Source organism: Protopterus annectens, chromosome 2.part2 (assembly GCF_019279795.1).
Source record: "Protopterus annectens isolate FY-2018-M chromosome 2.part2, PAN1.0, whole genome shotgun sequence".
Classification (NCBI taxonomy): domain Eukaryota; kingdom Metazoa; phylum Chordata; order Ceratodontiformes; family Protopteridae; genus Protopterus; species Protopterus annectens.
In genome coordinates this window covers 109,288,706-109,314,740 of record NC_056730.1, presented here as the reverse complement: position 1 = coordinate 109,314,740, position 26,035 = coordinate 109,288,706, and the positions used below count along the sequence as shown (strand labels likewise).

The window sequence follows — 26,035 nt, the reverse complement described above, 5'->3', positions numbered from 1 at the left end:
CACGCTGTCTTTGACAGGCATGGGGTTATACTATCAGCAGACATTCACAGACACACCAGGCATACAGCCATACCAAGATTATACATTTTATTTATTGTAATAGCTTTTATTATTTTTACTTGTTGCCTTTATTTTCTGAGTTCTTATCACAATGCTGAGCAATGCTGTTAACAGACTGTTACATCTGAGCACACAAATCATTAACACATTCTAAGAGTTACTGAAACCATTTATTTACCTGTAATTCCTGTGGGGAGAACAACTGTTAACAATGCATAACTGATTCAATAATATTTACTAGTACTTGTCACTGGAGTCAAACCCTGGTCTGTGTGTGACAAAATCATCAGGCCTAACATTTATCAAACTGAGCAACTGAGCCACTGCTGCTTATTGATTGACTGATATTTGCCTAGAGCTCACTGGCTAAGAAAATATGACCTGGTAATAGAAGTAGATTGCTATACAAGACTGCAATAACAGTTGAACATACATGCATGAGATTCATGCATGACAAAGATAGTAGGTAAACTGTACAATAATACATAGAATGCAGGTATACACAATATAACCCTAGTGGGTAGAAACATTTGTGATGTGTACAAACCATATCGGAGTGCTGGGTAGGCTACCTGTCCCATATACCTTTGCAGGTGGTATATATGCAGTCTACAGCTATTACAATTTCATACTTGCCTGCAGCAGCATACTTCAAAGCAGCAATGCATATAGCTGAAATGCAATGGTTAACACAAGACAATCCTGATATACAAAATATACCTTGGGCATCCTATTATTGCTTCAGATCTTAGTGCAGAACACATATCAGAATGCATTATATCTTGTAGTACAGCTCCAAATCTACAATTTAGCAAAACATTCTGTATTAGCTAACCTTCAGTCACTTAGTGGTACTCTTTGTGTTTTTAGGTCACAGCAGATGTAATACTCGATTTCATGAACAACAGCCCAAAATAAACACATATTGCAAAATGCAGCTTTATTAGGGGTGACTTAATGCAGTGACTGGTATATTTTTCCAGTCTTTATTGCAGAACAGTTCATATAATGCAGGTGTTGCAATACAATTATAATTCCACAATTAACGGAGTAGAAACTTTATTTCCATAACATTCTCAGGTTTCATGCTTTCTTCTTTATTCAACTATAGCTGGCATTACTCACTTATTGCAGTCCAGCTCTATGACCACATTCATTGCAATACAATCAAAACTGTATATAGCTAATGGCAGGTAATACACTACTCCTTCTTGCTTATATGACTATAGATTGCAAGATATATCTGTACTCACCACACTCATGGTGCAGCCTGGGCAGGAGTCCTGCATGGGACTCTATGTTGTGAGATCTCTCCTATGCAGCTGTGGGAAGAGAATCACACCATTATGCGTACCTGTCTATCACACATTAAGATCAGGTATTGGTAAAACAATGCAAACAGTACTTACAAACATGTGGGGCATTCCCATCTCAACCATCCTGGACATATGTGTCCAGAAGTCCCCTCCTCCATCACTTCAGATCGTCAAAATGATGATGGACTTGCTCACATGTCCAAGGGATACCTGTAGCAGTGGGGAGATCACATGCCAGCTGGTCCCAGGCTTTCGACTTCTACTCTGATCCCTGGTACTGACCCAGCAGCAAACAAGCTGGTTCTTCTGTATTCCCACCTGTTGCACTTAAATAAGCCTGTTTCCCCACCCTTTACCGCCACTGGGCAATTTTTAAAAATGCGGCACTTCTCTTAGCAGTGCTCAAACCTGTTGAACTCAGCTGAGCAGTGCTTAAACTGGCAATGCTCAGCAATGCTTAGCGGTGCACAAACTAGCTTAGCTGAGCTAAACAACGCTTAAACTGACATTGCTTAGCAGTGCTTCGTGCCACTTAGCAATGCACAAACCAGCTAAGCCCTGATAAAACATTCCTTGTTTAAGCAGTGCTTGGCAAGGTTTAGTTGTACTTAGCAGAGCTTAACTGAGCACAGCAAAGCAGGATTTAAAAATACATCTCATAATGTATATTTGCCACATAAATATATACATTATATACATTATAACAACATGTCTGAGCATACATATAATGTTCAGTCAAGGGTTTAAACATATGTCTCATAATGTGTATTTGCAACATAAAATGATTAAGAACCTGCCTGCGTATTCAATCAAAATGCAATCAAGGTTTAATAGTACTTCTCATAAATGTGTATTTGCAAAATTAATTTAATAACTGGTCTGTGTAATCATAAAAAATGTAATTGGGATTTAACATAAGTCTAATAAATGTGTATTTACAAAATAACCTGTATCTGTATTCAAACGCTGCACCTACTGCACATAAGGCTGTCACTCTAACAATTGGCTACGTGGCCATGTGGGATGCTGCTATACTTTTACATATATCTCTCCACTACGTTTAAGCACAGCTGAGCACTGCAGCATGCCTAGCAAACTCACTCAGCTATACTTAAACTTGACCCTTGCATTCATAATTAAAGTTATCTAGTTTCTAATTTTAGGTGTCTGGCATGTGTTGATTGCTTTGCACCATGCTGTACAAACACAAAAAAATAAATAAATAAACTTTTTATTACATATGCATACATTGACATCCGGCACTTTGACAGTGCAGGAGTTGTGTTATTCATCTCCAGACACAGTAACACACTAACTACACTGATTCAATAACCATACTACATGGCTCTCCCTCATTAATATGCATGGCACTTTACCAAGGGGGTACCGCATACATGGCCATGGTACTGTCCATATAGGCTTTACACTATGCCTACATGGATTTTATTAAATCCCCTGGTCAGTATAATTGCATACCCTTGTAAGAGCCTTAGAGTAGCCGGCTTTAGAGTGTCTAGTGGCAGAAAATATCTTATAGTCTGGGCAGAAGGGGCATAGCTAGTAAACCTCTGCCAGCCTTTGCCAGCAGTGTGTGTGTGTGTGTGTGTGTGTGTGTGTGTGTGTGTGTGTGTGGTGGGGGAAGCAAATCTCAGAAAGTGTGTTTGTCAACTATTTGGAGCAGGGACACAAAGCACTAGTTTCACAGAGAGAGTAGTGGAGGACTTGGCTTGTATAAACACTGAGCACATGCAAGTCTGACTTCCATTTTGTAGTTAGCTATTGAGATGTAAGCATGTATGCATGTAAGGTCGGTCTGTTAACCAGTTTGTTTTGTTTATGTTTTATGATGCTGCTATCCATCCTGATGTGTTTTTATGTATTAAAGTATCTAAACGAAATACCCCACCTGCTTGTCATCCATGTTAGAGAAGGACAAGCGACATGGTGTCAGAAGAGGCATGTCTAAAGGACATGCTGTTAGAGGATTCATGGTTAAAACAACTTAAGGCACTTGTTTGGAACTGGTGGAATACAGAGGAGTGAATTTCTCTACTGTATGTATACTTTGCAAAACAGGTCAGAAACGAATTTCAGATATTAAAACTTGCTCAGCACTATTTCTTATTCACAAAATATGAAACGAGGCATACAGAATGTTCTAAATGATATTTGCATAAACAGATATGTACGATACTGATAAAAATATTTGAATTTCTATGGAAAAGGTTTGAAATGAAGTTCAGATTTCATAAAATGAATAAAATAAAGGGAAACAACTGCATTTTTCATTGTGTGCTTAGGGAATACATATTTTTCATATTAATCAAAGATATCTGAGTTATCAAAAGTGTATAAAGTGTTTGCATGTTTGCACAGTGTTACAGTAAAGTTATTTCACAGAATACAGTCATTTCAGAGCATATTTCGCAAAGTACAGTATTTCAAAGAGTTTAATGTGCATTTGACTGTTATTACAAGCTCACAGAACAGTTTGTTCTTAAATGATTACAAGGGCAAATTTTCAGTGTGTTTGTACATACTCTGTGGGCATGGCAGATAGATTTAAAAAACCCAGTGCACTTGCGTTTGACAGTAATATTGCTGAGAAATAGCGAGTGTTTGAGCAAGAGATAGACATTTTCATACAGGCTGCATTTTCTGATAAAGATGACAGTATAAAGGTATTTATTCTGCTTAATTTAGCTGGGTCAGAAGCCATAGAAAGGGAAGATTCATTTGTGCATGTACCTGCTATCTATACAGGAGAGGGGAGAAACCATCATATTTTTGTATCGGTTGAGTCAAGGGAGGACCCTGAGTACTTAAAGTGTAAATTTAGAGAAATGTGTAACCCCCAGGCAAATGTTACAATGAAAAGGCACTTATTTTACACAGGGGATCAAAAGCCTGCTGAAAATTTTGCAGCATATATAACTTACCTGAGGAATAAGGCTAAAACATGCAGATTTGGTGATTTAAGGAACGAGTTGATAAACGACAGACTTGTGAGTGCTATTAAAGATGATGCTGTGAGAAAGATTTTGCTTTATGACTGTGATTTAACTTTGAATAAGGCCATTGACATTTGTCAGATATACGAGCTAACAGAAAAGCACACAGATATGATTACAAATGATAATAGCTCTAGAAGGCACAGTGATAAAGCTCATGTTGATAGTATGTAGCACATGGTTAAAAAAAACAGACCCAAGCATATGGCAGCAACTGTAGCCCCTGCAGCACTCACTGGCAAACCCCACAACTTTCTAGCAAATTCCAGAGTTTACACAGTCTCAGTGAAGCATAAGAATGAGGCAGCACACTCAAAGCATGGGCCCCTAACCAGTTTCATTGCTAACTGTCATAATTGTGGTGGTACTCATGAATCTAAAAGGGAAAATGTTTAGCTTTTGGCCAGCAATGCCACAAATGCAATAAGTGGAATCATTTCTAAAGGTTTTGTAAATCAAAAGGCACTCATTCTTTTACCAAAAGGGAACATTTTAAGAAACAAGTTGATCAATTATAAAGCTGCAACCATACTCTTTATGTTGATGGTGTGTCAGTGCTTCATGAAACTGTTATGCAGTAGATTTAAGGGCAAAGAATTAGATATTTTGTACTGTTCAGATAAATGGAAAACCCATACAGCTCAAAGTTGATACAGGTTCCAAGTGCAATGTTATGCCAGCAGAAACATTTGCTAGAGTGTGTCATGGTGAAAGGCTTGATTTGGCAAGGTGTGCAAAGCTTGTTGCTTATGGAGGTGAAGAAATTCAGACCAAAGGCTCAGTAGTGCTTTCATGTTACTCTGCTGGGAGATGCTACTATGACTTATTATTCTCTGTGGCCCAGAGGCAAGTCCAGTCATTATTAGAGCTCAGAGACAGTTTGAAAATGGGACTGCTTTCATTTCATAAGGAAGTCCACCAAGTTAGCTTAGAAGACCACTACTCTAATTTCACCTAGTACATTTTTCTACCTATAATTATCTTTTCGAAGACAAACTAGACCAACTTCCAGTTGTGTACTCTATGAAGTTAGATTCATATGTCAGTCCACTTATCAGACCAGCTTGAAAAGTTCCAATAGCCATGCATCACAGAGTCAAAGCTAAGCTAGATAAAATGGTGCGACAAGGTCTGATTTGTCCAGTTGCAACTCCAGCTGAGTGGGTATCTTCCATGGTGGTAGCTCATAAGAAAAGCTCAGATGACATCAAAATATGTATTTTTCCATGAAATTTAAAAAAAAAACACTAAAAAGACCTCAGCATCCAATGCACAGTCCAAGAAGTCACAGCCTTGATGCCAAATTACACTGTTCTTTCTGCCTTAGATGCAAAGAGTTAATTTTGTCAAATTCAGCTTGACAAAAAATCTTCATTGTTCGCCCATTTCAGTAGTCCATTTGGCAGGTACAGATTTTTGAAAAGGCCATTTGGGATAAATTCTGCAAGTGAAGTCTTTCAGCATGCAATGAAGCAACTCTTTGCTGGGTATACTTGTGCTATTATAGTAGATGACATACTAGTCAGAGGTAATGGTGAAGCTGAACATGACAGAAACCTCAGAAAAGTTCTAGAAAGGGCACATAAAGTGAAGCTTAAGCTCAATCCACAGAAATGCAAATTCAGGCTACAAGAAGTTACTTATGTTGGTCATTTATTTACCAGTACAGACCTGTGACCGGACCCTTCTAAGCAAACAGCCATTCTCGAGATGCCAGCTCCAGACAATGTTCAAGCCCTGGAATGTTTTCTTGGCATGGTTAACTATCTAGGCAAGTTCATTCCAGGCTTGAACCAACTTTCTTCACTGCTTAGAGAGCTGATAAGTAAAGATGTATCCTGGTCTTGGTTAGAGCAACACCAAAGAGCATTCGATGTCCTGAAACAGAGAATTGATAGTCCACCAACTCTCAGATACTATGATGTTCACAAACCAGTTACACTTTCCTGTGATGCTTTGAAATTTGATCTTGTTGCAGTCACATTATAAGAGGATCAACCTGTTGCCTATGCATTGAAAACTCTTGGCCAAACTGAGATGCACTATGCCCAGATTGAGAAAGAGTTTTTGGCAATTGTGTTTGCATGTTCAACTTTCCATAATTATGTTTATGGTAGACCTATCCATATTAAAATAGACCACCGACCTCTTTTCACCATCTTGAGAAAACCTATGCATTCAGCTCCAGCCAGACTGCAACGTATGATGCTGAGATTGCAAAAGTAGAATTTCAATCTTGTCTACAATAAAGGCAAACTTCTTTATCTTGCTGATACATTATTGAGATCACCCTGAAACACCACAGAACAGCATGAGAATGAGAACCTTGATTTTAAAGTCATGGAAGTGAGGAATTTTTCTTCCACACGTCTTGTTGAGCTTAGAGATTACATAGCCACATATCCAGTTTTACAGAGACTCAGCCACTTTATTCAACAAGGATCTCTATCAAAGCAATCTATTTTACCTCAAGAAGTGCAACCTTATTTTCCATACAGAGATGAGATTTTCTCTGACAAAGTATCATTATGAAAGGTCTGAAAGTAATTGTTCCAAAGTCCTTGCAACCAGAGTACATTGCTATCTTGCACTGTGGTCACACAGGAAACATTTCTACCAAAAGAAGGGTGAGAGAGCTAGTATTTTGGTCTTCTATGTCACTAGACATTTAGAGAGAACTTTTATCTTGTTCCATGTGTTATAGTACTAAGCCACATCAACAGAAGGAGCCACTTCAGCTAAACCAGATTCCGGAACTACTTTCGACAGTAGCCATTGACATCTTTGAATGGAATGGTCAACATTATTTGGTGTTAGTAGACTCTTACTCCAGTTCATTCGAGAGTGACTTACTTCCTAACCTAGCATCCAGTACTGTCATTACTAAGATGAAGCATCATTTTGCAGTACATGGTAGTCCCCACAATGTTATTTCTCACAATGATACTCAGTTTACAAGCCAACAGTTGAAAAGATTTGCTGAAGATTGGGACTTTACTCGTGTCACAAGTAGTCCTGAGTACCCGCAGTCAAATGGTTTGACAGAATGTGCAGTTCAACGTGCAAAACAGTTACTAGAGAAGTCAAAATGAGATAATAGTGATGTTTTCCTGAATCTCTTGAATCTCAGAAATATTCCTTGTGATAAACATCTTGGTTTACCTGCTCAGAGACTTCTGTCGAGACAAACCAGAACCACATTACCAATCAGTAGTAAATTATTGGTTCCATATGTCAAGAACAACAGACCAGTAAAAACCAATCTGTTAAAGAGGTATCTAATCCAGAAGTCCTACTATGATAAAACCAGCAAACCGCCCAATCCATTACAAGAAGGAGAAGTGGTAAGAATGCAAACATCCAGAGGTTATGATCAGATTGGTGTCGTGAAGAGTATTTGGAATCACAAGGAGCAGACTTTAGGTGGAATCGGAAAGATTTAATAGCTTTACCACAGCACATAGCCTGTGAGCAAGACTCTTTATCTCAGTGAGTTGTCCAGTGTTCCAATTCCAGGGGAAGTTCCAGAGAATATTCCCATTCCTGTAATGAATCCAGAAGTTCCTGATATGAGTTATTCACTGAAGACTGTCCCTGTTGCTAAATTTAGTCCAGATTGTTATGTTACGAGATTTGATCGCATCTCTAAACCTTGTAACAGATTCAAAGCAACTTTGGCATGAACATTATATTTTGTTTCTAATGTCTGTAGTAATGCATGTCTAACTCCAATGTTGTTTTTACTAAGGGCAATCTTTTTAAGAGGGAGGATGTAGATCAATGTGTGTGTGTATGCACCTTTAAGAAGCTATCCAAGGGCTTGCATAAGTGTATAAAAACTCAGCACATGTGAGCCTCACTGCCATTTTGTAGTTAGCTGTTGTGATATAAACATGTATATATGTATGTATGTATGTATGTAAGGTTTGTCTGTTAACCAGTTTGTTTATATTTTATGATGCTGCTACTATCCATCCTGATGTGTTTTTATGTATTAAACATCTAAATGCGATACCCCACCTGCCTGTCATCTATGTTAGAGAAATACAAGCTACAGAAATGATTTCAGCCTTAGTCACAGCTCAGAACAGCAACCAGGAAGACAACCAATTTGGTGATGGGGATGTACAGCCCTCAGAAACAGGACATTTCAAGTTTTCCTCAAAGGATTTAAAAATCCATTTAAAGAGACTGGAACTGGAGGCCAAGCATTGGGAATTAGAATCAGCAGAGAGACTGCGGCATTTGGAGGTCAAAGACAATTAGAATCGGCATCAACATGACTGAAAGATGCCAACTCTTGGACAGCATCATGGAGGTAATGGGGAAGGGAATAACCAAACACTGGAAGCAATCAATGTCAGAAAATCTCTTCCACAATTTACAAAGGGGGATAATTTGGACAGTTTTTTTCATATATTTGAAATAGTTTTTTTCATATATTTGAAAGGGTATGTAAACAGTATAATGTTGACCAAGGGCATTGGGTATGGTTCCTGACCCCCTTACTCCATGGTAAAGCTGTAACTGCTGTTTCTAAATTGTCTGATATTGATTATTTATAATATCATGAAGTAAAGAAATGTTTACTTGAATGTTTTAAGTTAACACCTGAAGCTTCCAGAAAAAAAGTTTTGTGAGCATAGACGCAAAGCAGACGAAAGTGTGTGTGATTATACTGTTGAGTTAAGCACTTATTTTCATAGGTGAGTGAGTGGGTGCCAAGTCATCACTTTTGAAGGGCTAACAGACCTTTTGTTGAGGGAACAAGCCCTTAACACTTTGCCTGAGGACATGAGAATCCGTTTTGCAAACCGAGAGTGTAACTCTGCTGATGAGCTGGGGAAAAAGGGGGATCTCTACTTAGTAAGCAGGGAATCACTGCACAGAAAGGTGATACCCAGTGCAGCACATTGTATAAGGAGCCTATGATGGGCAGACTAAACCACCCCAACAGAGCCTATCACTAACAGGGAAAGTCACTAATTTAGGTACACAGCCAGGATCAAGGGGTAAATGTTTTAAATGTAACAAGTGGAGCCATGAATCATATAGACATCCATGGAGGCAAGCTGTGGAACAAAAGGTGGGGGAGCCAGCAAGTGGGAATAACAGTATGCAAGTGGTAAGTTATCTTGAGACAACAGGGGTACCAAACTATCACCAAAATTTATATCTGAACGTTGTGGTGGAAAACAGGCCACTGCTAAGAGAGACACAGCATCTGACATAACCATTTTGAAGCCTTCAATGGTGAAAGAGGAACAGTACTTGCTTGGGCAGTCTACTCCAGTCAGAGCTTTAGGAGGGGATCCCATTCCAAATACCTTGGGCCAGGGCTCACCTTGACTGGGAGGGTGGAAAAGGAAGTAGGTGTGTTTATGAATATCCATGCAGATGTCTTGATAGGGAATGATTTTGATAATGCAATTATATGCAGTCAGGTTTGGAGACAGACATCTGGTCTGGCAGCCTGAGGAAGACCTAGACAGACCCCACATCTGAATCCTGGGCTGGTGAGGTGGCTATTTCAGGGAGGGAGCTACCCTGTTGCAGTGAGCCTGATGGTGAGCCAGAACTGCTGGTAGGTACTGATGTTCCTTTGGACAGAGTGACTGCAAGGGCAGAGGTGAGTGCTAATACCCAGGCTGACAGTGAGACACTGCTGTCAGAGGATACCATACTTCCTTTGTAAGGGGAACTGGGAAAAGTCACAAAGGTAGAGTTGAAACTGGGTCAGCTCTCGGACCCTACACTAAGTGGCCTACAGGAGTTAGAGAGGGAAGCATCTGATTCTCAAGGAAAAGGGAGTCTGTATAATGGGACAAAGGGTTACTGTATAGACAATGGACCCCTGAAGAAGGCCTAGAGGGTAAGGTAATACAGCAGTTGGCAGTGCCTAGAGCCTACCATCTGGCACTTCTAGCCATAGCCCATGATATTCCTTTTGCAGGTCATATGGGCATAAAGCATTCCAGGAGATGTATTATGCAGAACTTTTACTGGCCTGGGATTGCAAAGAATGTAACAGGGTACTGAAGGACCTGTGAGCAGTGCCAAAAGTAGTCAAGGAAGGAGACAATGTCTTTCCTTGTGATTGAGGAGCTATTTCAGAGGGTAGCTATGGATATTGTGTGACCTCTGAGTACCCCAAGTTCCACAGGGATGAAGTATATCCTGGTGGTGGTAGATTATGCTACTAGACACCCTGAAGCAGATGCTCTGTCCTCTATAGAGGCAGAGAAGGTGGAAAATGTGTTGTTAGAGATTTTCAGCAGGGTAGGTTTCAAAAGAGAATACTGACCAACAGAAGTACCAATTTCATGTCAGACCTGCTGAATTGTCTGTAGGAACACTGTGGGGTGAAGCATCTAAAGACCAATCCCTACTATCCCCAGACTAATGGTCTTGTGGGCAGGTTAAACTCTACACTAAAGACCATGATACAGGCATTTGAAGACTGGTTTAGGATTGAGTGGGACAAATATTTGCCCCATCCGCTGTTTGCATGCATGAGCATAAGGTGAGGGAGCCTTTAGATTTGATTCATGATGAGTGGAAGGGAAAGTGTGAATCCCACAAGGAGTCTGTTGTGGCATATGGCCTAAACCTTAGGAAAAGGCTTAGAGAATTCATGGGCTAAACTGGCAAGAGCCCAACAGCAGAAAAAGGTCTGGAATGAGAGGAATGATCAAGCACGAGAGTATGATGTGGGAGAGCAGGTTATGGTTCTCATTCCTGTCAAGCACAATAAGCTGCAGGCAGCTTGGGAAGGACCCTTCAATGTGGTAAGGGAGGTCAGTGATTTTAACTGCATGCTACAACTGCTAGGTAGGAGCCAGGGGCATATACTGTACCATGTTAACATGATAAAACCTTACCATGATAGGGAGGTCCTTGTACTAAGTATTTGCAGTAGGATGCAGGAGGAGTCTGAAAAGAATCTATGGCTACATTGAGCAAGCCAGCAAAATCCCAAGTTACTAAGGTAGAGCCTAGAGTTGCAGGCATATGATATGAAAGTGCAGCACTGTAGTGAGATTAGCAATGCCAATGCAGATGGGCTCCCAAAACAGGGTATGAGTTAATGTATTCCCAGATAGGCTCATTCCTTTCAAGCAATGTTTCTCAAGGGTCACTTGAAAAACTAACTTGAGTCTTCAGAGGGGTGAGAGATGTGATGATGTGAGGTATTGCCAGCTAAGCAAGGAGAAGTAGGGCAGTGGATGCATAACATATGCCAGTACAGCTAGATGGAATCTTGTAAAGAATTATATGTCATTTGCAAATCAAACTGATTTGTACAGATGTTTGTGTTGAAAATGGATTTGTAAACTTGCTTGTGTTAAAAATGTATCAACAATGTTTTCTGCTGGAAAGAGAAAGAAATATACATGCATTATTGTAACTGATTAAATATATATATATTGACTGAGCATACTGGAAGTGAAGATGTTAATCTCAAATTTTAAAAATAGTAAGAAATTAAAATACGGCATAGGCGATAAAGATGTTAATCTCACAGTTTTGTATGAAGCCAGAGTCGCAATGTCTGTAAGAAGTATGGTTTATTAGCTCCTGTAGGAAGAGTGGAAGTGTTTTATGACTTACAAGAACTGCAGCAGATCTTAGCAGGGCTATGTATGTGTATATTATTGACACATATGTGCTAAATCTTGGCAGTTTCTAGCAATGGGGGATGCATGGGAACCAGGTGTCAGATGGCCAGATGTATATAATGTCATTCTGGAATCCATAACTAAAATAAAGTTTAATAGTAGTTGAGACTGAAGTCTCATGGCACTCTGGTTTGGAAACCTGACATAGAAGGACCACTCATCTACTTCAACTTGCCTTGCAATAGTAAGTGGCTAGGGAATAGTAACTATTTAGATTAGTCTGGAAAATATAGTGAGATTAGTTATGTACTGTTTTCCTATATCTGTGTGAATCTATTCATCTGTGTTATTTTAATATTTTCTGTGGTTGAAACTCTAGTGTTTATTGTAAATAGATATTTAGTATTTTCATGTTCTTTTAATATTCATTATTAAATATATTTAAACTTTCCATGATGGCTGGTCCCTTAGAGAATATTTTAACCTCTGAGAGTACTCATATCTGTTTGGTGACTCTGTGGCCACTCCTGAAAGCCTTACTGCTTTGGTCAAACTACCATTTGTATTATTAATTTCACTCAGTATAATTGGGAACCCTTGTAAGATCCTTAAAGTAGCTGGCTTGAGAGTATCTAGTGGCAGTAACTAATGTATAGTCTGGGCAGAAGGGGGCATAGCTAACCAATCTGTGTCAGCCTTTCCCATGTGAGTGTGTGTGCAAATCAAATCTTAAAGAGCATGTGTGTGTCAGCTACTTGGAGCAGGGATGTGAAGCACTGGTTTCATAGAGAGAGTGGTCATGGACTTGGCTTGGACACTCCAGCAAGGGCTTAACTCTGCAGCTGTGCTAGTGGGGAGCCTTACTGGGGACCTGGGAAGAGGCAGAAAGAGAAACCCAAACCCAGGGCTAAGTGTGTTTCCTGTGTGCTCTTAAGGGAAATTGTGCTTGATGCAGAGAGCTGCATCTGTAAATACTGGGCGTATCCATTTTTATTCCAAGTGAACATCCCTCTCCAGTGTCAGTATTGAGGATTCAGGCTCCTTGATTAATGGCCCAGAGTGGGGATGTCACAGAGAAATCTCTTTAGAGATTGTTTAAATATCTGACTATATGGTAATTTTCAAATATCTGTAGGAATACTGTTCCAGGCCTTGGTTACTGAGTAGGAAGATATGCATTGACTGATACCTTTTTTTTTCAGTTTATGGATTTCAAGGAGGTGCTTCTCAGATGAATAAAGAAGGTGATTATGGAGGTAATGGTTAAGAATGGTGCTGGTTTTGCGGCAAGATGATGATTTTTACACCATTTTATGAGCAAGGAGGAGTTGGATGAACTTGAGGTAGTGAGGTAACTCAAGCCAGTTTATATATCTGATGGTGGAGCAGTGGTGGGAGTTGTAAGACTGACTGGCTGCAAATCTAGCTACTTTGTTATAGCAAAGCTCAATTTTTGATCTCTGGGAGATCTGAATGTTGGTGAAAATGGGTGAGGCATATAGTAGTGAAGAAAGGAGGTAGGTATTTGCTAGAGTAAGTCTTGAGTTGGTAAGGAATTTTTCTGATCTGTACAGCATGCCCTGTTTTTGGTGTGGTGTTTTTTTGCACAGTTGATTATTTATTATGACACCAAGTAACTTTGTGTGAGATACAACTTCAGTTTCAGTATTGTTAACAGAGAATATTTTGAAGGTGTCTTTTATTTGTGTTTGAGATTTGAGGACAAATAAGATAAGTGTTTTGTTATTTGGATTTAGGAAAAGCTGATTGTCACTGAGACAGTTTTTTAATAAAGTTAAAAGCCTGATGAATGATAGATTGTAACTGGGAAGGATTATTAGATGAACAAATGATAATAGAGTCATCTGCATATTGTATAATTGTAGCTTGATGGGAGGATATATTTAGACAATTTATAAATATGTTAAAAATAATCCTTGTTTTCCCGCCTTCCTCGACTAGTTTAGACCAGTTTACAGGCATTGCTGTATTCTGGGCTGTGGTGTAGTTCCTGTGTTGTCCATTACCTTACTTGGATAGAAGGAAGTTTCTTTGCTCACCAGTGGGAGTGGGGAGCCTTGAGCAGCCTACCTGTCCTTGGGGGAAGTGACCTCAGCACAAGAAGCTGTAGTAATTGGTTGTTTGGGACCATTTCTAGCTCTTTTGTAGTTCACTGTTTAAAATCCACATTTGCATGGCTTTGCGCAGTGCCGGTTAAACAAGGTTAAACTTTTTCTGGCTCCGCCAAGTCTGCTCTTCAAATTTTCCCTTAAGGAAGTTCTACTCTTAGTATAACCAGACTACTCACTGTATTATAAGCCTAGCACTTGTTCTCAATACTTCTCTACTAAGTAAGCACTCTCGTACAAAGTAAAGCACTACATCTACTTACCACTCCTGTGAATATCCACTTCCCTTAAAGGTATACCACTCCCTTATACTGTTCTAGCATGTCAAGTGGTAGATTACTGGTGTCGTCTCCAGTTCAGCTGGTCAATCTGGGTATCTTGAGACAATGCTACAGTTGTCTCATGTACACAGACAACCCTCTCCTCCTCCCAACAAACACAAATACATGTGAGAGATGCAACTATATAGCCAAACTGGAGGCTGAACTCTCTCAACTCAGGGCTGGCATGACCAGACAGGAGGAGATGGCAACCACACACACAACAATCCCAGTCCCACATAGACAAACCACAACTGCAAACCAAACACATAAAAACACAAAGACATACTAGGAGGCTCTAATAAAAAACTTACCAAAACAACAGAGGCTCCCAAAGCAGACATCCAAAAATCCACCACCTCAAAACAAAACACATACAACACATACTTCAATAAATCAGTGTGTCGAACAATCGCAGCCCTTAAGGCCAAACACCTTGCCTGATACACTAGTAATAGGTGACTCCATAGTCAGACACACTGATGTCCCACTGACCAGGCTGAACAAGGAGAAGGTGACTGTAAGCTGTCTATCGGGAGCTAGGATCCAACACATAACACATGCACTCAGATCACTCCAAAGCAAGTACAAATATGATTCCGTCATTGTCCATGCTGGTGTGAATGACCTGAGACGTACCTCCATGGACTACATGAAAAAAGACATAGAGGAGCTCTCCGATTATGTAGCCCAGGCTGGTATGACCCTGACCCTAAGCAGCATCTTGCCCTCACCAAGAATGATACCACAATACAAAGACAAGATGATCAGCTTTAACAATTGGCTCAAGTACTGGTGTCATTCTAAGGGGATACAATGTCTGTCTGCCTGGGATGATATGTTGGACAAGCCACACTGCTTCGCAAGGGATGGCTTACACCTGTCAACACTGGGCTTCTGGATATCGGCTAAGGCTCTTGCCACCCTCATAGTGCCTTTTTTAGGCAAGGCTCAAAAGACAAACCCACCTCCTTAGAAAACAAAAATGGAAAAAAACTAAGGGTAATGCTGCTCAATGCCAGAAGTCTAAATCTCAAGATGCAGGCACTTGATGCACTCCTCAGCATGGAGAACTTTGACGTCTGTGCAGTAACTGAAACCTGTTTCAAGGCTCCTGAGAGCACCCCAGCACTACCAGGCTATACCTCATATCATGCTTTTCGGCCCCAAAACCGGGCGAACCACAAAGGAGGGAGTGTCCATATTCATAAAGGACACCCACACCTCCAGGTTAGTAGCAACACATGAAGCATCAGAGACCATACAGGTGCAACTAACCATAGGCAAAACTGCTATACAACTGGTAGCATGTTACAGACCACCCTCCCAATCTCAAGAACCCCACTCAGCCTTCCTGAAGACATTGGAGGATATGAATGTATCACAAAATACCATCATACTGGGAGACTTCAACTACCCAAACATAGATTGGGTACATTATTCTAGCCCTAATACCCTAGCCCAAAGGTTCCTGTAATTCATAAATTCAAATGCACTGGAACAACTAGTCACCTCTCCCACTAGGGGAGATAATATACTAGACCTGATCATCACAAACATGGGGACAAAATGCTCCACACCGGAAGTATACCCCCTCACTAGTGAGATCTGACCACAAACTAATCACCCTGGATATACATATCCCACCTCCACCCCCAGCACAAAAGACCACAGTGAAAAACTTCTCAAAAGCAGACTCCACTCTTCTTAAGACTGAGATGGTATCCTTTAAGCCCACTGTGCCAGTGGATACCACATCCCACAATGCCGAATCCTTCACAAATGCTTTCTATGGACATCTCCAAGAATGCATGGATCATGCAATCCCAAACAAATCCAAGTCCCTCTCCACCAAATGTAAGCATCCTGTCTGGTGGACCTCAGCCATAAACAAATTGTATAACAAAAGAAGGAAGTTACTGCACGTCAGAGTGAAATCCCATGAAGGGAAGACATCTCTGATCAACATTAGCAGAAAACTACGTTCTCTCATAAAAACATCCAAGGCAAACTTTGAGAGAAAAATCGCTAAGGACACTAAAGATAACCACAAAGCCTTCTTCAGCTATGTTAGAAACCTGGGCGGAAACCCTCAGATATGCTCAGAGTTGGTTCACAACAACAAAAAATACACTGAACCCACAGATATTGCTAACATTCTGGCTGACAGGTTCAGTGCAAATTTCTCCCCTCCTTCACCCCCAAAAGAAGAAATACTTATCCCAGCTGAATGTAATCTCCCTGTCATCTCAGATGTCCAAGTGAGAACCGCCCTAAACAAAGCAAAAAACACAGCATCAATGGGACCTGACGGTATCCCGGGGTGCGTGTTACGTGAACTCCAAGAGGAGCTAAACCCACACATAAAATGCTATTTAACCTTAGCCTTACTTCGGGATATGTACCTGAACACTGGCGTACAGCAACAGTGGTCCCGCTCCACAAGGGGGGGTGCCTCTACAGACCATGGAAACTACCGCACCATAAGCTTAACTAGCCTGGTCTGCAAAGCTATGGAAAGAATCATTATGGAACTCATAAACAGAGACATAGGGGACCTACAGACACTTGACCCCACCCAGTTTGGCTTTGTAAAGGGCAGATCCTGCCTTTTAAACCTGGTTGACTTTTTCGAAACAGTCACTAGAGCCATTGATGAGGGCAAAGCAGTCCATACAGCATACCTGGACTTGGCTAAGGCCTTCGACACAATACCCCACTCAGGCATCATAGATAAGCTAAACAGCTTAAAAGTAAACCCTTATGTCACTAGATGGGTTGCAAACTGGCAAAAGGACAGAACCCATAAAGTTAAAATCGCTGGAGCAATGTCAGACTCAAAGCCAGTCACAAGTGGTGTCCCACAGGGATCTGTCCTGGGACCCCTCTTGTTCAGCATTTATTTCTCAGATGTTAAAGCAAACATGGGAGGGCTGTGGCTGACAAAGTTCGCAGATGACTGCAAACTAGGCGCCATAGTCGATACACCAGTAGACACACACATCCTAAAAAAAGGCCTCACTAAAACGGACAACTGGTGCCGTAGTCACGGCCTTAAACTAAATGCCAAAAAATGTATAGTCATCCCTTTTGGAAAAAACAAAGTACCCACAAATTATCACATAGACAGCAACCCACTGAGTATGGAAAAAGTAATCAGAGACCTAGGGAACCAAGTAGACAGCGACCTCTCATTTGACACCCACGTTGCCAAAGTAGTTAGAAAACCATTCTACCTTGCACACCTCATCATGAAGAGATTCACATCCAGATCCAAGGATGTCATTGTACCCCTATATTCCTCCCTCATCAGACCCATGATTGAGTACAATGCCCCATTTGGTATGTACCTCACCCGGCATTTGCAACAGCTGGAGAGACCACAAAAGTACCTCACCAAAAGGATCAAGGGTCTCCAACATATGTCTTATTCTGCCAGACTAAAGAAACTTCAGCTCTATTCAGTAGCATACCGCCTGCTCAGAGGTGATCTCTGCCTGACGTACAAGGCCATGTCCAATCAGGATCTGATGGACATGCTCCACCTCAAAAAATCCAAATCCATCAGGACCACGAGAGCTAAAGACTTAAACCTCGGCACAAGTATGAATAGGACATGCTGGAGGGATAGATTCATAACCCAGAGGCTTCCCATGCTTTGGAACAGGATCCCAGTTCATATTAGGCAGAGACCCTCACTGACTGTCTTCAAGAGAAATCTTGATGAGTGGATGGGAGATCGTAAGTTTACCCCAGGGGTCATATCTGTGTCACTGCTAGACAGGGGCACAGTAAACTAATTCTATTATATAAGGGGACCTTCATTGTGTCACTACTAGACAGAGGCACAGTATTCTAGATTTATTCTGTACATTTTTGTACCATTTCATGGGGTGGCAAAAGCCACATCACTATGGCTAGGCTTACAAATGCCCCAGGGCAGATAGCCTAGTACTATACTGTGAAACTATGAAACTATGAAACTATGAAAAAGGAGAGGGCCAAGTATAGGGCCTTGTGGGACACCCATGTTAACTGGGAGAAAAGATGAGTAAGTAGAGAGCCAGTTAACTGATTGTAGTTGGATATATACGTAGCTAGAGAACCAAGTGACTGTTGTACTGGAAAAGCCTAAAGCAGGCATTTTTGAAAGTAGTTTGGTATGTCAGACTATATGAAAAGCTTTAGCGAAATCTAAAAATAGGGAAGAAATTAAATTATTGCTGGCTTTACAGACATGGTCCAAAAAGGCAACACGGACAGTGTTGTGCTATGATCTGGGTGACAACTGTGGTGGGGGGAGGTTAATAGATTTTCTTTGGACTAAGTATTGTAAAAGTTGTTTATGAATACAGTTTTGTAAGATCTTGGAAAAAGGGGACAATATTGAAGTCTATTATTTCAGTGGAGTTTCCCCCTTTATGAAGAGAAATGATGTAAAACTTTTCCAGAGAGATGGGACATGTGACTCTATTTATTCCTCTATTCCCGTGGAGTGGTCATGTGAAGTCTCTATGACATTATCACCAGATTTAGTGCAGTGACATAAGGGTGTGTTAACAGTGTCAGACATACTTTCTTTTGTAGACACATCTCACATGCTTCTTGTATAAGTATAGCAAGTTATGCAATATGTAAGCCATAATGCACATCTTATTTATTTGAAGAGTAGCCATTTATTCCACTGAAGAGCATTAAATACCTCAGTTCTGAGTACATAACTAACACAAATATGCATATAACAGTGCTCAGAGTGATATGTTCTTTATAGATTAGAGTATTATTATTATTATATTATTATATTGCTGTCTACTCCCAACACTTTAAGTATGACAGTTTTATTATATGCTGTACAGCATTAGTAATGTAATTAGGATTCACGTGAGGGAAAGGATATGATACGAATGATGATAGCAACATGGAAGCCTTTTATACAAGTCTGTGTTTTTTTAAATCCTTTGCTGTCTGTCTTTTTTAAATACATTCAGTGTAACTTTTTTATGTATTATTTCTATATGTCGAACACAGAAAACCAAGTCCTGAATTTTAAGGTTCCTCAGCTTTAATTTGAGACCTATTAAAAGTGCGGCACTCTTGGAATATGGATGTGCATATATGACTGTTAAGACAAAACTATGATGTTTATGAGGCACAGAGCCTGTATCTGCTGGTTAGTGCAACTCTTGGGAATGTTAGCATTTTTATGTTCGGTATGGTTACCTCTTTTCTAATAAATTAGACATTTGGAGAATCTGGCTCTGTGAACTGGTGCTTTTTGATTCCTTTTTCACTTGTATCACCATAGTTAATATTTGAGAGCATTGCAGAGGTCACAGCACAGTATCCATAGTTACACTTAAGTATGATATTGTGAACGTTTTAAAATTCCTAACAGGGTATTGCGCTCTAATTTGATTATCTTTTCTCTATGATCATAGTGTCATCTGTGGTGAAGATGCTTTTGAGGTGAATGAGTGCCACTCCTCCATGTAATCATTTATGCAGAAAAGCTGAACAGTCTTTCATGAATGTCTGAATAAGCTTACCCTGTGCCTAAATAAATTTTCACAGGTGACTGACGCTAACACATGGGTTTAATTTTGAACTTTAAACTTTTGAGTTCAAGGAGACTCTAATCTTCAAGAAGCAATAGCTTTTTGGCATACATAATTTTCTAAGAAAAACATAAAGAAAATACGCTGAAAAAGATATTAGAAAAACTAGTAACATAAAGTCTGTCACATTTGTATGAACAGATGGAAAAATAGTTAATCATTATATCACAAATGTGTATTTATAAAATTCAGAAATTCAAAAGTCTTTAATGCATAATACAATAAATAAGTGTTCCATAAAACCATGTGTGTGTTATAGCCACTAAATTATTTATATTACATTTTCCTAGAGTGGAAACCGACTTTTGTGCTCTATTATCTTGGATCACCACCTGGGCCAGAGTATTATAAATTATGATGACGAAAACGGGAAGACGTGTATGCACATTGCTGCAGCAGCAGGGTATAGTGACATCATCTATGAACTTGCAAAAGTTCCAGAATGCAACCTGCAGGCCCCAGATGTAGATGACAGGTAATCATTTCATTGTATTGTAAATTCACCTGTATATCACTTAGTGAATTCAATGAGCAAAGCAACAATAAACATCTAAAATTGTGTTTGTTTTTGAAATCACTAACATTAGTTCACGGTGTTTCCGAAGTTAGGAACCAAAATATATAAAATAAAAGTAGAGATTACTGTTTATTTCTTTTAATGCAAAACAGTTGATGTATTTAAGTTTCTTATTCCACAGCTATTCGTTTAAGTAACCTTTATTTATTTAGTTAGTTATTTAGCTATATGTTGACCAAGTAAGCCTATTGGAGAAAATATCGCTTTTCAGATGTGACCTGGGAACACCGTTTGGAAAAGTGACTTGCTTAGTGTCACACAGTAGAAAATGAAACTGGAAGAAATTAAATCCTGTACCCTGAGCACAAGAAGCAGCTCAATAACATTTCAGTGTTTTAGTCTTCGGTTTTGGTCTTAAAGAAATACTCTATAACAATCTGTAAATTAGACTATATAGGTATTCAGCATTAACTATGGATTCATGAAAGCAAATGTGCATAATTGTTTTGTATTAAACACCATATTCTTTAGGGTGAAGGCTACTTAGGTAGACTTACAGTTACTCTCTCAATCAGATTGTTAACACCTAGGAGTAGAAATCTGACTGAAAATGGGCCACTTTTCATAGCAAGAATAATAAGTTAACCATATGATGGGCCACTTTTCATAGCAAGAATAATAAGTTAACCATATGAAATACCGGGACCATGCTACAGCAAGTCTCAAAATATGGAGACTGACTGGCCAAAAGATATGACTTACATATACTAAATTCAAGATGCCATTTCTCAGAATATTCCCTTTTCTCCGATGGTTGGCAATCTTGGAGTTGGTATATATAAGGTTGGGGGGGTGCAGTAAGGGCTTACCCTCCTGCAAAAAGGAGTTTAAAGGAGAAGAGCAATTTTCAAAATTCACCCTTCTGTTTTTTTAGTTCACTTTTTTTGTTTTTTTGGCTTGTTGGCATTCGGCATTTTACATACTGACATGTCAGTACAGAGCCAAATAAATAACTACTGTCAAGGCAGAAAAAAGATAGATGCTATAGTTTAATGAGATGAGGAAAAAACAAAGACACAACACATAGCAACAGTATGCTTACAACTACGCTGAATAAAATATACTGTTTTGCTAGTTTTATACACAGGAAAATAAACATAGCACCACATATGCAAGGCCTTATGGGGAGATGCTGAAGACCTCAGAGGCATGCAGCTGAAATCTCAAAGTAGGAATATAGTCATTATATTTTTTTCTTGTTTGTGTTCTTTTCAGTTACAGCAAACTCTCGGCTAACCTGCACCCATGGAGATTGATAGATGCTGGATAAATGTATTTTCTGATTGCTTGAGAGTTACTATTAAAAATAGGTCTGACTAATATTTTACCCTATATTATTTGTTTGGTTTGACTTGTTCTTAAGTTGGGGAGAGGGAATTTATTTCTATCTTCCTTTTTAAAACTCTAAAGCTCTAAAATGTAAGGTATGTTTCTGTGTGGGGGGGGGGTCAGAATGTACAACACATGAAAATTTTACTGTATTTCTTCGATTGTTTTTTCTGGCTGCTTGAGAGTTCTGTTTGCTTGACTTTTGGTTAACTGAGAATTTACTGTATGTATATTTTAGCTTAATACAAAATTAAATGTTATTCACTCTTTTTCTTAATTACAGTTGATTGTTGCATACCATGCTCTACCCTTTTCTTTACATAATGTCATAAAATTGGGTAGTTTAAAAACTATTCTTATATAGCAAATTAGAAAAATGTTAAGTATGCGTATCTGTTCAGCTAATTGGATATCATGTAGTAATAACACTCAAGATACTTTGCAAGATCATCTTTAAATTGTGCTAGGAAGACACACACACACACACACACACACACACACACACACACACACACACACACACACACACACACACACACACACTCATCACACACACACACACACGCACACACAAGCTCCACAAATACACTGCAATTAGGATTGCAGTTTTCCCACAGATTTTCTGGTAATATCAGTAGAATTAAGAACTGTGTATTTCTGAATCCTAATAAAGTCAAATAGTTTTGGATACTGAAGGAATTTGACATTTTCAGCTGAACATTCTCAGCTGTTCTTGGGTTTATTATTTGCCGTGCTGCTAGATACCTTTATAGTATTAATGTACCATGTCTGGACATGAAGGGGACTGTAATTTGCTTATTTGGGAAGGCTTGGTTATCAGAGACCAGTCCAAGTGACAAACTTCAGTCCAGAAGTGAGTAAATTCCGACATATTCCACACTCAGGTAGGGTATATTGCAATATTGTTTTTACTGAGATTTATTTTGTAGCTGACACATTCTTTTGGTCTTTCCCCCCCTCAAATTTGTCAGTTGTCAGTCACCTCCCAAATCTTTTGAGGCCACAATAGATCTGAGAGTTGAGGCCATAACTTAGGTAGTCATGAAGGGTGGTTAGTCTCATTCTCCACTCCCTTCTGCAGCCCTTCAAGCCTTATTACATTGCCATGAGCATGTGACTTCCAGCCTGCATACAGAGGGGCACTCAGATTTAAAGGTGGACACTAAATACATTCAGTCAGTAAACTACTAGGCAGCACTGTGGTTCCCTATCAGAAGTGCAAGTAATAATGTGAGTAAAAAAACTACGAGAAATATTTTAAGATTCAGCCATAATAACAGCCAATACTAAAGCTCGGTTACACTTTTGTGGTACCTTTGCAGAAGTTTGCCTCCTATTCCCCTTAAAAAGGGTCTGCGTACCTCCCACTCCTAAGACTTGTATATATGTATAATGTATGTAGACATATGCAGAAATAGGCAGATAGATTGTTACTAGCTCAAATATATCTGCTACCTCAGAACACTTCATATTATGACAGTCTTGAAATTAGCACATACTCTAATATTCACACATTTTCAGTTTCAGATGGCCAGTTATTATCCTCAGACATTCAGCAGTTACATTAACCCTACCACTCAGTGAACAGAAGAGGGGTTGTTTTTTTTCTGTCATCTCTCACAGTCGTAGCATTTATGCTGCCAAAGCAGGGATACACAGTATCAGCACTGTGATATGTGTCAGCTTTCTTGCATGCGCTGACTTGTGGTTGTGCACTGCTTGCTGTGTACCAAGAATGTGTTTTGAACCTACATCCTGCTGAAGTAAGCATCAGCCTCTAGCAGAGGCCACTGTAACACTTGCTCAACCTTTCACCCTTACCATCCTCTTTTCAGACTCTCCCTATTGACTCCTTCAGCAGCACTATCCAGACCTTGGTCATTTGGCTCATATGAACCACAGCACAAGTTCAAACCAAGAAAAGCTCATAGGTTCATAGGTTCATAGGTTCATACTAGGCTATCTGCCCTAGGGCATTTATAAGCCCAGCCAGAGTGTGTTTGGCTTTCGCCACCCCTTGGAATGAGTATACTGTGCCCATTTTAAGGTTTACTTTACTGTACCTCTGTCTAGCAGTGACACAGAAGTGACCCCTGGGGTAAACCTACGATCTCCCATTCACTCGTCAAGATTTCTCTTGAAGAGAGTCAGTGAGGGGCACTGCCTAACATGGACTGGGATTTTATTCCAGAGTGAAGGGAGCCTCTGGGTTATGAATCTGTCCCTCCAGCATGTCCTATTTATTTCTGTGCTGAGGTTCAAATCTCTCGCTCGCGTAGATCTGGTGGATTTGGATTTTCTGAGGTGGAGCATGTCCATTAATTCCGGGTTGGTCATGGCCTTGTACGTCAGGCATAGATCGCCTCTGAGTAGGCGGTATGCTACTCAGTAGAGTTGGAGTTTCTTTAGCCGGTCTGCATACAACATATGTTGTAAGAACTTTAATAAAAGTCCTTGTTTACTGCAGGAACTTGTTATTTTGCTTGTTTGGACTATTTTTCATTTGGCCCATATTCAAGATTTTATCCATCTAACTGATACAACTGGCTTTGCAGACATCACAAATCAAACATCAAGGCACTGACAGTTCTTTCTCAGTTCTGGTACCTAAACTCTCGGAATCACTTCCCTTATACCTAAAGAAGCTATCCTCCTATTCTAAATTCTAAGCAGAATTCAAATCTTACCAATGTAACAATAATCAATATAGGTTCTTTTGTGTGGACTATATCACCTAACCTCTGTACCTCGCTGCATCTCTTTGTCAGGCTTATCTTAACCAGTTCATCTCTGCAGACTCTAGGCTGCGCATTGTACATAACATATTGCTTAAATTATGACATATATTGTCTTGTTTTTTGTAATATTTTTATCATTACACTGTTTTCTTATGTTTTGTTATTTGAAGTATCTATATTTCTGTGATTTGACTCATCTGGGCTGTGCCTGCAATCGGTCATTTCTGATCAGTGTGCTCTCCAAGTTAACAAACCACATGCATGCATGCATGCATACATTAATTAACTCATTAATTCATTCATCCAGTCTGTTGTGATGCTCTGCTGCAAATTGTCCCCAAATAATTTGTTTAGAAACATTATTTATACTTATTTTCTCTGTGCCTTCTTATTTGTCTTTACTTACTTAGATTTTGCATTCGAGTATGCTTATAAAATATTTCTTCATTCACTCCCTTATCAGAAGCCAGCCACTAAACTCACCCCAGTTTAAAACGTGTAACAGGAAGTCAGTTCAGTGTACGCTAGTTAAGAAACAGTATGGACTCGGTACAATGTGTATTTGCAATCAACTACTGCAGCAACAGCTCAACTCTTTAATGATAATGTTAAGCAGAAAGCATTTGAAAAGTAAATATTTATGTGTAAATTTTGAAGTAACGGCTGCTGAAATCTAACATAATAACAGGAGTAGCAATTGTGTACTGTTTTATAATGTGTTCAGCATTGCATTTCTTTGGCTTCTAAAAATAATTGGCCGGCTGCAGTGTGAATAAGAAAATACAGTAAAATCAAGCTGAACAGTTTGACCCAAACAGAGTCTGATAATGAAACATATCTGAAATAGTGGTTTAGGTATTGTTATGATTCTCTGTAAATGCATAGTTAACTCTTAACATCTCTATATTTGACCACATCATTTATAGGACGTAAAGTAAATTGCAGGATTTTTAGCTACAGCCTGTAATTGAAGGCCTTATTAAATATGGTCAATGCATGTAGTACTAATATTTATTATAGATTTCTATTTAAACTTTCAGTAGAAGAGATTGCTATTTTTTAACTGTTTACAGGTTTCATAGGTTCATAGGTATGCCTCTAGGCTAAGGACTAGTGTGGCCTTTATAATCCTAGCCATGCTACCCAAATGTATCCCACTGACTATTTTGCCTTAGAGGTTGTTTAAGATGTATTTAATAGGACATGATTTAACTGCTGCCTCTGTCCATCAGAGACGTAGGTGTCACACCTGGGGTGAATTTCTGATTTTCTAGCTGCTGGTCTGGGTTACACTTGAACA

General features: G+C 39.5%; 1 protein-coding gene across 2 annotated transcripts in view; it reads left to right on the top strand.

Annotated features, from left to right (window-relative positions):
• ANKRD55 (ankyrin repeat domain 55) overlaps window positions 1-26,035 on the top strand; it is a 1,456,090-nt gene that overhangs the window by 1,021,682 nt on the left and 408,373 nt on the right. For both annotated transcript variants that reach the window (XM_044063788.1, XM_044063786.1), the window contains exon 7: window positions 20,361-20,545. In XM_044063788.1, coding sequence (XP_043919723.1) covers window positions 20,361-20,545 — 185 coding nt within the window. The remainder of the gene's footprint in view (window positions 1-20,360; window positions 20,546-26,035) is intronic.